The sequence below is a fragment of the Moschus berezovskii genome, chromosome 21 (genome assembly GCF_049115385.1).
Source record: "Moschus berezovskii isolate FMDL1 chromosome 21, NW_MosBer_1.0, whole genome shotgun sequence".
Classification (NCBI taxonomy): Eukaryota; Metazoa; Chordata; class Mammalia; order Artiodactyla; family Moschidae; genus Moschus; species Moschus berezovskii.
This window is the reverse complement of record NC_142480.1, coordinates 631349-645804: the sequence shown is the minus strand read 5'-3', so window position 1 is coordinate 645804 and position 14456 is coordinate 631349. Positions and strand designations below refer to the sequence as shown.

Here is a 14456-nt window from a genome sequence, read left to right as displayed (position 1 = left end):
GCCTTGCTCCTGCCCTCCCTGGCCTTACAGCCCCTGACCCCCTCCCGGCCTCAGTCATGGGCGGCCTGAGGAGACAACCTTTCTGAGCAGCAGGCCTGCTGCGTCTTCCCCACTTCCAACTGCAGTGTCGACTCCCAGCGCCTCGGGGGCCCATCATCTGGCCCTGCCCCCAGCACGCCCCTCGCAGGCCCGGGTCTCTCTGGGTGACCCATGCGATGGTGACTGCCAGATGTGGGGGTGAGGGGCACAGGCGCAGCAAACCCGGGGGGCCCATGCCTGGCACCTGAGGGGACAGGCCCACTGCCTCCCGCCCTCTGCAGGGTGGGTGTCCAGGCGGGCCCCTGGGCCCCCGGAGCTCTGTCTGTGGACGTCGGGGCAGAGGGGGCTACTCTTGGGGACGGGGAGTTCACCCCTGAGAGGTGGCCACATCCCGTGTGAGGGGACTGGGGTCAGCACAGGGCTGCCGGGGCGGGTGTGCTCCAGTGGGCACCGTGTGAGCTCAGGCCTGCGGGTCCGTGCGTGGGCTCCACAGGGCCTTTTCTGGGGTCCAGGTGGGAACAGTTCTGTCCCTTCGTCCAGAGAGAGCATGGGGCATCTGAGCTCAGGCCTGGGGCCCGGCCCGACCCCCGTCACCTCCATTCTCTGACCCCCTGGACGGAGGCCGGCGCCTTGGTTGTCAGCCACTTCGGCTCCGGGCAGGGCCCGGCCTCCGTCCAGGGGGTGTGTGCTGGAGAGATGGCACGGCCAGTGCTGGGCCCGCAGGGGGTGTGCGAGCCGGGCCCCAGGCCCCCGAAGCTCAGCGGGCGAATGTGGAGGTGGGCCGGGGGTTGGGGCTGGGCTCCTGCAGATGCCCAGCTCCCCAGGCTGAGCCTCCGCACCCCACCGTCCCCCCACGGGGGTCTCAGGCCTGGGGCTAGTGGGAGGCCGTCCCCGAGGTGCTGACAACGCGGCCCTCCGGGGGTCGTGCCGCCTTCCTGGGGGCCTCCCTTCGTCCCACCCCGCCTCGTCGCTCCTGGCCGCTTGCCTTTGCGAGTCTGCAGGCCCCTCAGGGCAATGCTGACCAGCGGAGCCACGAGTGAGCAGTCCCCCGGCCTTAGGACTGTGCCATTGGAGGTTCCCTGCTTTTAGTTGGAGGTTCCCATGTTTCAGTGGGCCCAGCGATGCCCTGAGGCGTGTTCAGGGTCCCTCAGCGCCGGCAGGCTGCAGCCGTGAACCGGTGGTGTGATGTGAGCCAGGATGCGGCTGTCAGTCTCTGAGCTGGGCGTGGAGAGCAGGTGCTGTGTTGATCCCAGAAGACAGCCTGGCCTGAGGCTGCAGGAGCCTGACCCTGGCCCTGGCCCTGGCCCTGACCTTGCCCTGGGCGAGTGGGTCAGCTCAGGAGAATTCAGGGTTAGTGGTGACTTCAGAAACGCGATTATTGTGGCTGCGGGCGTCTCACCATCGAAAGCTAGGTCTGCCGAGGTGCACGCTCACACGCCCTTTGTGGTTTGGACGGGTGTGCACAGGTGTGCAGCTGTCACGCTGCCAGGCATGTGGTCTCAACAGGCCAGTGGGGGACCCCACCGGTCAGACGGCTGGCACGACCCGCCGGTTTCCCTCTTGCCTTGTGGTCAGCCCCTCACGCCCAGCCCAGCTCCGCAGCCCCGAGGGGACCCTGTTGTTCCTGACACCCCCCGACAGAGTGTCAGGCAGCGCGTCCAGGGCTCGCCCAGGTGTGGGGAACACCTTCCTCTGCCTGCCGAGTTGGTTCTGTCGAATGGACGTGTCGCAGTGGACTCAGCAACTGTGGGACGTTGGGTCTGGAGGCCTCAGCCTGGGGGCTGGTCAACAGCAGAGGCAGCTTCTTGCAGTTCTGGAGGCTGCGTGTTCCCAGATGCGGTCCCGGCCGCCTCCTGCAGACCTGATGTCTCAGGAGAGCCCATTTCCTGGCAGGGAGCTCCGGGGGTCTCCTGTAGGAGCACGAGCCCCCCTTCCGGGGCTCACCCTCAGCCCTTCGCAGAGGTCCTGTCTCCAGATAGCTGGCTTCAGGGTTGGGGTTGCAGCGTGACGTTTGAAGGGCATGTTCGCATCACCGCAGGGTCATCTCCAGCTTCTGGTGACTGCGCACTCCGCTCTGCTGTGAGTGTCACTTGTCGTGGTGAGGGTCCCAGGCCAGGGGGCCTGGCGGGCGCGGGGCCACCCCCTGTGCCCCGGGCCCTCCGCACCCTGGCCGGCTGGGTCTCGTCGGGCCAGCGTCTCTGCCGAGGGTGTGACAGGCGGGCAGGGGGCTCCAGTCTGCCTGCACCGAGGCACGGGGCGTCTTTCCACCTGTTGACTGTCCTCCTAGTGTCTGGCCAGGTGTCTGCACGAGCCCTCTGCCTGGTTTCTGAGATTGGGAGGAAGCTTGGCGCTGAGTTGTGACGCTTTGTTTTATGTTGTATATTTTAGTCTGTTACCAAATATGTGTTTTGCAGATTTTTTTTTTGTAATTTACATGTTTTGTGTATAAAATCCGCCAACCCTGAGGTCACAGAGCTCTTGTCCTGTGTTCCCGTGCAGCGCTTGTAGTCCAGGTTTTACTTGTAAGCATGTGACACGATTTGAGCTCACTTGTGTGTGCGGTGGAGGCGAAGGTCCTCGGCTTCTCCCTTGTGCGTGTGAGCCTGGGGCCCTTCTCCACCTCTTAGCATTCTGACCCCCCGTCTGGGGGTGTCCGGTCACAGCTGTTTGCCTCCCCGCCCCGTGTGGGTCACTGTGACTTCGCAGCAGGTCTGGGTCAGGTGGGCCGTCTCTGACTCGTCTTTTCTGTTTCAGCTGCGCTTGAGGCTCGCGAGGTCTCAGTTCCCCCGACAGGGGTCAGACCCTGGGCAGTGACGGCGCTGAGTGCTAACCGGTGGGCGGCCAGGGAGTCCCTGACTGCGTGCTGTTTCCAGATTGTTTCATCTGTTCGCTGTCTGGGACGTCCCACGTGAAGTGTAGGGTTGTCTTACTGACTTTTCTACAGAGAAAACTGTGGAGTTCTGATTGGGATGCTGTTGAAACTGTGGCTGGTATCAGTTTGGGGGAAGGTTGGCTTCTTTTCCAGGACTAGTCCCTCCTGCAGGGCCTGGCAGGCTGTGGCCCGCTGACTGTTCTCCTGTGACTCACGAGCTAAGAATGGTTCCTACATTTTTAAATGGTTGAGAGAAAAAAAAATGAAAAGAAGAATACTTTAGGACAAGTGAAAATTCCATGAAATTCAAATCTGAGTTCCTATAAATAAAGTCGTGTTGGAATGAGCCAGGCGGGTGTGTTTGCTTGTGTCTTCGGGCTGCTGTGGGGCCTTGATGAAGTTGAGCGGTGGATGGTGAGGTTGCCTGCCCACCTGTCTGCCCGCCTGTGGGGCTGTCACTTGAGTCACACGCCCACGTCGTAACGGCAGTGTCCTGGAGAGTGGAGCACTGGGCTCAGGAGGGTCCTTGCGGGGTGTGTGTGCCGGGACAGCGTGCGCGTGGGGACAGCGTGTGCAGGGACAGCCGCGGACCTTCCAGTTCAGAGAGGGCCCATCACAGCTGACCCTCTTCACCAAGTCCATGAAGACAACATGATGGGGTCTCCATGGAACCTTCGCCGGGCAGGAAAAGCCGGTCCCTGGTCGTGACGTCCCTGCGTCGTGCTGGTGGGCGGCTTCCCAGGCTAAGGGCCCAGAGCCCTGGGGTCAGGAGCCTGGCTCTGTGAAGAGTGTGCCTGCAGGCATAGTCAAGATGCTCAGAGACGTTGGGAAAACACCAGCCTGGTGTCCGCCCAGTCGGGCTCTGCTGGGGCGCTGTGTCCGCAGAAGCGGGCTCTGCTGGGGCGCTGTGTCCGCAGAAGCGGGCTCTGCTGGGGCGCTGTGTTCACCCAGTCGGGCTCAGGGTGGCTGGGGGTCGTCCTCCTGGGGTGTCCGCCAGGGTGCTTCGGGACAGGTCAGTGCTGGATCTGAGCCCTCCCCGCCCAGCTGCGGCGCTGAGGGTAGCGGCCAGCTCCTGTTCTTACCTGTGTATCCGTCTCCGCTGGCCCTCGGGCGGCTCAAGGGCTCCTGGGTCTCAGGCCATCAGACTCGGGCTGACCCTCACCCCCAGCCGTCCTGGCCTCCTGCTCGCAGACGGCACATCGTCTGACCTCTTGGCCTCCGTGTCCACATGAGCCAGCGGTGGGACAAACCGCTCCGTGTGAGTATGCACACACCCGTGTGTCATACACACATATGTTCCTTTCCTGCCGTTGGCTCTGCTTCCCTGGAGAACCCTGGCAGTGACAGACCTGTTACAGGTGATGGGTCGACAGAGCGGGGCATGGCCGGACACCTGGGCAAAGTGTGTGAACAGTCCAGGCAGCTGCTCAGCAGGCGCTTTGTGCAGAATGTGGGGTCTCCTGCTTTACCCCGCCTGTGTGTCCGTCGTGAGCCGCGTCTGCCTGTGGGCTCTGCCGTCGTCAGCTCTGAATCGTATCAGAAGTGGAGGCTGCATATCTTGCCCTGCCCAGAATGAGAGGCTCTCAAGCATTTCTCAACCATTTCAAACGCAGACTGCCTTTGGACGTTAGTTTTGCTGCAGCTTTGATAATGGTCCTCTATGAATTCATCTGAAGATGACATAAAATGGCACTTACTGCAAATTTACATGTTCGTTTTGGTGACGACTGATGTCTGAATCACCGACTGCTCCGTGCAGGTCCCTCCTGTCAGAAGGTGAAAAGGGACCTCCATTCGGACCCACATTTGCAGTGGGTGTGTTTTCTGAGCTCAGGCTGCCGTGCTGGGCGGTGGAGGTGTCCGGGTTTCAGAAGCCACTTCGCTGCCCACCTCTGAGGCGCGTCCCCTGCTGTGGCCCGGCCCGGCTTTGGGTTTGGTGCTTCGCCAACAGGACTCTGAGAACTTGGCGGAGCTGCACTCAAGCTTCAGCTTAGGACCCTTAAAGCAGAAGGATGCGGACCACAAGCAGCAGAGGAGCAAGGTCATGCTTCCTGCCTGTCTCTCCGGGGTTGCAGACAGTGTGACTACACGCATCTCGGCGTCCAGGGTGTTCCTCCCAGCTGGTCACGTAGCCAGGGCCTGCCTGGGGCCTGCTGTGCTGACCTTTCGCTGCACAGACGCTGGAAGGAAAGGTCAGAGAAGAAGCTCAGCAAGGCCCACACGGATGTGCTCGGTTCGGCTTTCGTGCCGGCAGACGGATACTGGTGTTCGGGTGCTTCCTGTGTGGAGAGACGCTGAGACCACAGCGAGGGTCGGTGTTCACAGGGACAGGGCCCTGGGTGTTCGTGATGAAGCACGTGAACTTCGAGCCCTGCTTAAATGAATTGTCCCCCTCCCAGTGGGATTTCGTGGTAGACCAGTATTTTATCACAAAAAGCGTATTCAGTTATTTTATTTTAGACTTCGTTGGCAGAACGTTTGTGGAGATGTATCATGTGAACAGATAACTAAAGCGGTGTTTCTGGTCTCGCTTCCGTCCCCGCGGCCTGCAGGCTTCACTGTTGGGCCCTTTTCCGGGAAAGGCTGATGGTCTGTGCTCTAGTGATGTCTCGTAAGTTCCCGCTTATTCAGACTTGGTTTTCTCACTAGTGTTGCAGCTTTCAGCGCACAGATCTTTGAGCAGGACTTTGGATCTTTAAAGATTCATAGATTGTTCAATTGGTACCTCAGTACTGAGGTATTAAGTGGTACTTATTTTTTTTATTAATTTACTGACTCTTGGCTGCGCCGGATCCTGACTGCAGCCAGCGGGGCTCTGCTGTGCTCTGCACCGTCTCACGGCGTGCCTTCTCCCGTGGCGCGTGAGCTCAGTTCTCGCGGCCCGTGGCCTTAGCCACCCCGTGACACATGCCGGCCTCCCAGAGCGGGGATGGACCCTGCGTCCGCTGCATTGGCCGGCAGATTCTTAATCACTGGACTGCCAGCGGAGTCCTGTGGATGGCGCTTCTGATAGATTTTTGTATCCTGTGAGCTTGCTAAACCCTCCCTCATGAGCTGCTTTCTTCTAAGAGAAAGCAGGTTTATGGAGTAGGCCGCCCTGGCCGTGGGCGGCTGAGGTCCCTCCAGCAGGCTGGGGTGGCCCCAGCCTCTCAATGTTGGCAGCTGTTTGGTCGACTGGGAATTTCTCTGTGGACAGCCACGTCGTCTGCATGAAGAGCATCTCTCCTTCCTTTCCAACCTGCACGCCTCGTGTATTTACTCTGTCTGCTCGTGGAGCCGGCTGGGTCCTGTGGGTGAGCAGCAGTGGGTGGCAGGCGCCTGGTCCCAGGTCCATCAGTAAAGGTGATGTTGCTGTAGATTTTGGAGAAGCCTGCCAGCAGGTGAGGATGTTGCCTGGACTCCTGGTTTGCATCTGAGTTTTATCAGGAGCTGTTCAGGTGTCGTCGGCTGAGGTGGCTGTGTGGCTTTTCGTCTTTATTCCGATGCTGTGACCCCTGGGCTCGGGGTGTGGCCCCATCCAGGCTGCTGGCCTGGCCATGCAGAGGTTGCGCCCTGGGTTGGCGGGCTCCACGCTGTCATCCCCGCAGTGCCAGTGGGAGTGTTGGGGCCTCCTGAGCTCCAGGCCCTTCCTCGAGTGCTGCGGGCCGAGTGTGCGTGGACCTGTGGTTAGTCTTCGCTCTGCATTTGGCAGGGGTGGGGAGGTTGTCTTTTCTGTCTCTGCGAGACTGTTGCTTCTCAATTCAGGTCCTTCGTGGGTGTCCCTACAGCCCCTGCCCCCCGTGACTGCCCAGGGTCAGGCCGCTGGGCCTACCCCTCTCCTGGCCACCTGTCCAGGGAGCTGGGCACTGCCCTGGACACACGGCGCCTGGGGGCATGTGGGCTGCTTCTGGTTCCTGACATGTGGGAGTGATTCTTTCAGGTTTAATCTGCTTATTATCTGGTTTCTTAGAGTGAAAGCTTAGATGGTTGATCTGAGGCCTTTTTGTAAAAATGGCTTTACTGAGCAAATCTACGTGTGATACAGCCTGCCCACCGCACGGCTAGCCCGCCCTGGGGCCCCTGCCCCATCAGCCTGGACGGGCACACCCCTGGTGTGACCCCTCTGGGGTTCTGTCTGCCGGGGGTCACCTGGGCCGCGTGCGAGCCTCAGCAGAGTCCAGCCGGGGTGGCCATCCCCTGCGGGCAGCGGGGGGCGGGTGAGAGGCAGGTGGGTGCCCAGTACCGGTGAGGTGTGCGAGGGCTGGCGGCCGGTGTCCTGCTGGCTGTGCTGGGCTTCCCTGGGCAGGCCCCCCGCTCCCGGGGCTTTGGGGAAACGAACTTGTGTGAGGGGCGTTTGCACTGACCTGAGGGCTGGGACCCCACTCCCCTGGGTGCCTGGCCTCCTCCCACCCCCGCGGGAATCCGGGACCCCGTCCAGTGCATCTGTCTTTGCAGGGATGGTGGTGGGTTGCCAGGGCTGGGACTGGTGTGCGTGGGGGTGGGGTCTGGCAGCTCCTCCCTGTGCTGCCGGCTCTGGGGCCCCTGCCCATGCGACCCAGCTGCACGCCCACCGCGATGATGTTGGGGGGGTGGACTCCTGCCTGGAGCGGCGACCCTTTCTCAGCTCACCCACCCCCATAGCAAGGACCCTGGGGCGGGTAGGGGCTGCGCACAGCTGACATACTCTCCCCACCCTTTGCAGACTACGTCTACTTCGAGAACTCCTCCAGCAACCCGTACCTGATCCGGAGGATCGAGGAGCTCAACAAGGTAGCGTGTGCCCGTCCCTGCGGGGGGTCCTCCTGGAGCCCCTTCCTCGGGGTCCCTGCTGGCCTCGCCGGGTGGGGGGATGCGGTGGGCAGGAAGACTCTGGGTAGGACGCTGCTGCCCGTCTTCCTGCCCGCCCCACACTGGCAGTGTCCTGGGCGGGCGCTCCTGAGCCCTTCTAGCCCCGGGGCTGCGGTGGGAGCGGACTCCCGGTCGGAGGAGGGGGCCCTGTCCCTGCAGAATGCCCCAGCCCCGGGAGCCGCCCCATCTCTCCTGCCGGCCGCCTGGTTGGCCACACGGGTGGGGGTACTGGGGGGACTGCCGAGCACGCCTCCTTCTTGGCTGCCGTGAAGCCGGGTCCACGGCCGTTGGGCCTGCTGCTTCTCCCTCCCGCGTTCCCGCAGGGGTGACTGCTGCCCCCTCCCCGGATCAGCCCTCTGAGAAGCATCAAGTTGCCTGTGCAGGCGAGGGGCCGCCTTGTGGGGCCTCCATGCTGAGACAGTCAGGGCACTTATCCCCCAAGGGTCATACTTGGCTGCAGCTGCACCCCAGCCCTGCGACCAAGCTTGCTGGGAGCAGGCATGGGCGGGAAGTTGGGGCCCCCAGAGCCCTGGCCCGGGCCTGGCTGCAGTGGGCCGGTGCTCCCGGATGGTCTCAGGCTGGGGCTGGGGCCTGGCCAGGACGTGCCGTGGGTTGGCCTTGCTGTTGGAGCCTGGGCCCTGGGGCGCCTCCCCTGCACCCTACTCACCTCCTGCTGGAGCCACAGGGCAAGAGGGCTTCCCTGTGCCTGCTGCTGCGACGGGAGCAGGCGGTCACCCCCACGTGTTGGGCACTGGCGCCGGTTGGGGGTGCGGCTCAGAGCCAGGCCTCTGCCCCCAGTGTCTCCTTGGCCAGTGGAGCCGCGGCGGCCGGGGTCTCAGGGCAGCCGTGGTGCCCTCGCTCTCTAGCTGTGGCCCTCCCCCTTGGTCTCCACCCGCGGCAGCCATGAGGCAGGCGGGCCCCGGGGGCTCTGTGGATGGGGCGGGGGGAAGACTGCTCCCAGGAGCCAGGGCGCGTGGCCGTCTGCCGCAGGGCGGCTGGTTCTCAGCCCTGTGCCCTGCCTGTCTCCCCGTGGGGCACGGGGCTCGGTCCCAGCTGGAGAGGCAGTCGCAGCCCAGGCAAGCGTGGCTCAGGCAGGTGCTGCAGACCGGTCAGCAGGAGGGCTCTCCCCTGACAGTGGCCAGGACCCCGCAGCCTTGAGTGCATGGGGAGGGGGAGAAGGGTGATGTCCAGGGTAAGACCAGAGCTGCTGTCCCCGCAAAAGGCCTGCTCTTGGCCGGTGTCCTGGTGGGCAGGAAGCCTGAAGGGCAGCTTCCTCATGAGGCTCGTCACGGTGGCTGGGGACAGGGCTGACGCAGGCGCAGCTGATGAGGGAGACGGGCCAGGTCCGCTGGGCACCGTTAGGGACACGGCTGCTGCTGTGGCTGGCGGGGCTGGGAGACTCGGTGAGAAGTAACCCCTGGAAGGTGCTCGTGGAAACTGGGAAGGAATCACAGGGAAGTCAGCCACATGGAGGCTCCTCCGGGGGCCTAGCGGCCAGCCAGCAGGGGTCAGAGGGACAGGGCCTTGCAGGCAGAGAAGCGACCGAGGAAATGCTCCCCCACCCCACCTGCCCCCATGGCCTTCCTCCCAGAGCTGCAGGCCTGCCCAGCCCCAGGACAGTGGATGCCCCCTCGGAAGGGCGCGCTGTAGGCTGCTGACCCGTCTCCATGCCGTCCCCCTGGATCGGCCTGGGGTGGTGCGGGGGTCTTAGCAGGTGGAGCAGAGCCTGGTGTGAACTGTGATGGGTGGGAGGGAAGTGGGGTGCGTGGCAGGCAGGGTCACCCCCATGCTTTGCCGCTTCTCTGTAAAGGAGAGTGAGCGGACAGTGAGCTTTTTTTAAGAAAATTGCAGTTGTCCTCCCGCGGGTTGGGGTCTGCGTCTCTGCGGGCTCGCCCCTCCCCCCCGCCTCGCTCAAAGCCTTGACTGCGCCTGCCACCCCCTCCCCTGACCTCCCGGGACTCGGGGCTTTCATGAGCTTGTGAGGGGTTGTTGAGTTTTCTCCTTGGAACCTTGATTGGGTTTGTATCGCATCTGCCTTGCCTTCATGGAAAGTTGTCTCTACGCTGCTGGAGCAGATGGCTGTTTTGGAAGGACAGGGAGAGGCCTGCTGTGGCGGTGGGGAGGGGTGGACCCTCGGAACGTGGGTGTAGGGGGCCTGCCCAGTGGGAGAGGCCAGAGAGGACCGGCGGGCTCCCTCCCAGGAGTTAGAGGCGGATTTCAGAGTGAGCTCAGAGCGTGGGTACGGGAATCTCCGCAGAGTCCAGCAAGGGGGATAGGTAGGTGCCGCCAAGCCTGACAGGACCTCCCCCGTGCGCTGCGCTGTCGTCCTGGCGGAGGACCCCGCAGGGTGTCTCCTCCCAGGCAGGGCCCCCAGGGGCATGCTCAGTGATGGAGCCCTGAAGACGTGAGCCTCGGTGCTCCACGGTTGGCCTCCCGGCTCTGCCTAATCGCTTCCGCCGTCCTGTTGAGGTGCTGGATCGTCTGCGTCTGTCAAAGGCCCCTCGTCCTCCCCAGCTCAGCGAATGGCCTCCAGACCGTTTCTAGGGGTGGCTTCTAGGTCTGGGAATCACAGCTTGCCAAACTCGGGATGCCTGTGAGTCCTGCAGACAGCGTTCCGACAGGCCATGCTCAGGATGGGCGCGCCACCTGCAAGCATTCTGGAGCGTAGTTTTCCCTGGTGACGTCTTGGTTCTCGTCATGTCCCTCGTAGGCTGGAGGGAGGCTGTGTGCCCTCCGAAGTCTCTGTGGCGACCTCGTAAAGCAGCAGAGGGGGTAACACTTAACTTTACGTCAGGAGCGTGAAAAGTTCTTAAGACTTTCTTGAAAGGTTCCTGGTCTAATGGAGTTGAATAACTAGAAGTTAAATGCTTTGTGTAAAGAGAGCTTAGTCTAATGTGATAGATGCTGCAATATTTTAAATTCTATGAATATTAAGATTGCAATACAGTCCTTGTATTATCGTTAAAAACGTTGTAAACGCTTGTTAGTTTAACAAACAGTTTTCTCTCTGTGAGGTGAGCTCCTCTGGTTTTGCTGCGTCCCAGCTGCTGTTCGGTCGGCGCCTCATGGCCCTTGGCAGCCTGACTGTCCCGGGTCGTGGTGGCCGCTCCTGCCCAGGTGCCCGCGTCCCTCGAGGCTTGGGTTCCGCTCACGGGGCGGCAGAGACTGGCACCCCGTCCTCAGTCATGCCCGTCTGGTGCCCACACACGGGGGTGCGGGTGGCTTTACGTCCGCTGTGTGTCCCTCCCAGCGCTGCCCCCAGCCGGGGCGCCCTGTCCCTTAGCTCTGGGCGCAGGCTCCATGTGCGCAGTCCCTGCTCCCGCCCGAGGCCCTGCGTGGGGCCGCCCCTGCGAGGGTGCTCAGAGCCCGCCTTGCTGTTGCAGACGGCCAGTGGGAACGTGGAGGCCAAGGTAGTGTGCTTCTACCGGCGCCGTGACATCTCCAGCAGCCTCATCGCCCTGGCTGACAAGCACGCCAGTGAGTCCCCCCGCCCGCACCGCCCCGGCCCACGGAGGGCCCGCTGCTCCCGTTCCTCGGGGCCTTCAGCTGGGGGCGGGAGGGTGGGCTGTCCGTGTCCTTGGTCGGACCGTCCCTGGCCCAGTGCAGGGCGTCAGGCCTGGGCTCAGGCCTGGGGATGGGCCGCGCAGGGTGGGTGCCGGGCCGCTCGTGTGCTGGCTGGTGCTGCCTCCGGTGGTGGTGGCTCCACCTGTGGGTTCCGGCCCTCACGCACACATGCGCACCACCTGTCAGTCCTTGTGGCACGAGCCTGTGCCACCAGCCCAGTACTGCCTGCGGCCTCCCGGTGCTGAGCAGAGGAGCCGGGTCCTGGGGGTGCGGTGTTAGTGGGCCGGGCCCCGTCCACACCATCCCAACAGTCAGGGCCGCGAGGCGGGCCTGGGCATAGCCAATGGCGGGCGATCTCCCGTGTCCATGCCCAGCCCTGAGTGACCGCAACACTGGCCCTCCACGCACAGTGGTGGCCATGTCCAGGGGCCCAGCTCTCCTGGTCTTGGGCCCCAGCGGAGCTTGTTGAGGGGTTAGGTCACAAGACGCGGGGAGTGGGTCCCCCCAAAAGCGGGAGCTGGCGGGGCTGGAGAGGCCCTCATGCCTGGGTCAGGGCAGGGCCTCCATCTCCCCAGGAGTCTCCGTCTTGTGGGGCTGGGCTCTGTGAGCCCACTGCGGCTGGGCCGGGGGGATACCGGTACACCCTGCTTCCTGGGACCTGGCCCAGTGCCAGGGGAGTGGGGAGGACACTTGGGGGCCCTTCTGGCAGGAGGAATGGAGGCTGGGTGGGCGCCCACTGCGTGGTCGGATCTGCTGCTAGAGCTGCTTCTGGGCCTGGAGCCCGAGGCACGAGCTCGTGCCCTGCCCTGCTAGCACAGATGCCCGGGCCGTGGGTCTCCCAAGAACAGGAGCACCCTCACCGGGTCTGCAGGCCTTGGGCTGCCCGCCCCGCCCCGCTAGCACAGAAGCCCGGGCCGTGGGCCTCTCCAGAGCAGGAGCACCCTCACCGGGTCTGCAGGCCTCGGGCTGCCCGCCCCGCCCCGCTAGCAGGTGTGTGGGCCTTCCGCAGAGCTGTCCTGACCTTGTCTGAGGAGCAGTGGGCATGGGACAGTTCCTTTCAGGAACCCCAGAGCAAGTGTGGGGCTCAGCGGAGCCAGTGGGGTGTGTGGGGTGAGGCCCCAGCTCTGAGCTCAAGGCCAGGACTCGCTGGATCCCGGAGGGAGGGGCTTTGGTCCCAGGGGCCACGTGCCCTTGGGTTCTTTGATGCTGGGCACTGCAGCCCACTCACGTCTGTGGGTCCTCGGGGAGCGGGCTCCGGAACCATGCAGAGACTCCTGGTCTCCTGGGGGCAGGAAGTTGGCCTGGCTGAAGCCCTGGCTGCCCCTGAGGCTGCAGTGTGGCTCCTGGCCACTCCTTGCGTTTCTGACGGTAGGGAGCCCTGGTGGCCCGGTGTCGCTGAGCCCCAGTGGGCCTGTGTCAGCGTGGGGAGGGCGAGGTCTGCGGCCGTGACGCAGGCCCCCAGGGCCTGTCTCTGGCCCCGGCTCCTTGCTGCTCTGCCAGGCTAGCGAGGCTGCCCCTGGATGGCGTGAGCACGATGAGTGTGGGCTGGAGGCCATGTCTGAGCGCGGGTGATGCTCTCACGTGGGGCTGCTCTGGGGTCCCCAGGGGTGGGCAGGGCATGATGCGGCCGCAGTGTGGGTGCCTAGGTCCCTGTGGCTCCCTCCCAGACAGCCCGGCCCGGCCTCCTCCCCAGCTGCCTTTGCCCTGGCCCAGCCAGCTGCCATGAGCTGTGGATGCATGGGGGGCGGTGCGGGTCCCTGCGTGGCTGCCACAGGGGGGCAGCAGAGGGCTGCAGGCCGCACAGGGGCATGAGTGTGCTCCACGCAGCCTCCTGTGGGCCTTGGGGTAGAGAGTGGTCTGGCTGCGGGCTTGCTTTCCCTGTCCCCCTGCGTAGCCCGGATCACCTCTGGCAAGGGCATCCCAGCCCCGGGCCTTCCTGTGCTGAGTCCACATCGTGAAGGTCCCCCGCTGCCCCCCATGTGCCAGACTTTCGGGCTCTCCCTGTGGGCACCAGTGACCCAGCCCTGGGGGGGTGGCTGAGGACCCTGGGCAGGAAGCGTGCACTGCTGATCTGGCTTGGGGACTCATCCCGCCCCCACCTGGCGCCCTGGGCCCGCTTCTCCAGAAGGTCTGGCTCCCTCCGACTTTGCCAGGACAGGCCAGCCCAGGCTGGTCTGGGGTTTTCTTGGAGGCATGGGCGGCATGGCGGTGGGCAGGGCCGAGGTCACTAGGTGGGACGTCCTCTGGCTTCGGCCGGGTGGTCTGCGGCCCCCTGTCCACCTTGCCTCCCAGCCTCACCCCCTCAGCCAGGCCAGGCGCTGAGGCTGACCCGCTGTCTGGGCGCTGTCTGTCTGTTGTATAGCCCTGTCAGTCTGCTATAAAACCGGATCGGGGGCCGACACCGGCGAGGAAGGTAAGTGCTGCCCTCGCGGGGGTCCCGGCGCCTGTGCACCGGACTGCATGCCCGCCCTTGTTTGCCTGCGGCGAGGTGGGCCCTTGGAGGCCCCTGCAGCTTGCCCCGAGGGGGTTCCCGTGCAGGGAGGGCTCGGGGCACGGCCATGGGGTCTCTGGCCCCCGGCCCTGGACGTGCAGCAGCGGCCGCCCCGTCTCCCCCGTGTCCCCCCGGCCAGCTCAGGACATGTCCTCCTTCCTGATGAGACACCCTGGCTGCGGGCGGCTGGGGCGGCTGGGCTCGAACCGGTGCTGCCCAAGCGCCTGCTGGGGCCCCCGGGTGGCGGGGGCCAGGGCAGCCAGTGGGTGGGTCTGTTCTGTGGCCTGAGCTCGTGTCCTCTCTGTCCTTCAGGAGAAATGGAGGAGGAGCTGGAGAACCCGGAGATGGTGGACCTGCCCGAGAAGCTGAAGCACCAGCTGCGGCATCGCGAGCTGTTCCTGTCGAGGCAGCTGGAGTCCCTGCCGGCCACGCACATCAGGTACGCGGGCCGGGGGGAAGCGCACAGCAGGTACGCGGGCCCGGAGGGAAGCGCACATCAGGTACGCCCGGAGGGAAGCGCACAGCAGAGCGCACAGCAGGTACTCGGGCCGGGGGAAGCACACAGCAGGTACTCGGGCCGGGGGGAGCGCACATCAGGTACGCGGGCCCCGGAGGGAAGCGCACATCAGGTACGAGGGCCCCGGAGGGAAGCGCACAGCAGGT

The 14456-nt window shown here is 64.2% G+C and overlaps 1 protein-coding gene across 3 annotated transcripts in view; it reads left to right on the top strand.

The window, feature by feature from the left end:
- The window catches only part of MTA1 (metastasis associated 1), a 32690-nt gene that overhangs the window by 3986 nt on the left and 14248 nt on the right, over positions 1 to 14456 (top strand). For all 3 annotated transcript variants that reach the window (XM_055418676.2, XM_055418677.2, XM_088829804.1), the window contains exons 2-5: positions 7593 to 7660; positions 11122 to 11215; positions 13665 to 13715; positions 14106 to 14232. In XM_055418676.2, the coding sequence (XP_055274651.1) occupies positions 7593 to 7660; positions 11122 to 11215; positions 13665 to 13715; positions 14106 to 14232 (340 nt within the window). The remainder of the gene's footprint in view (positions 1 to 7592; positions 7661 to 11121; positions 11216 to 13664; positions 13716 to 14105; positions 14233 to 14456) is intronic.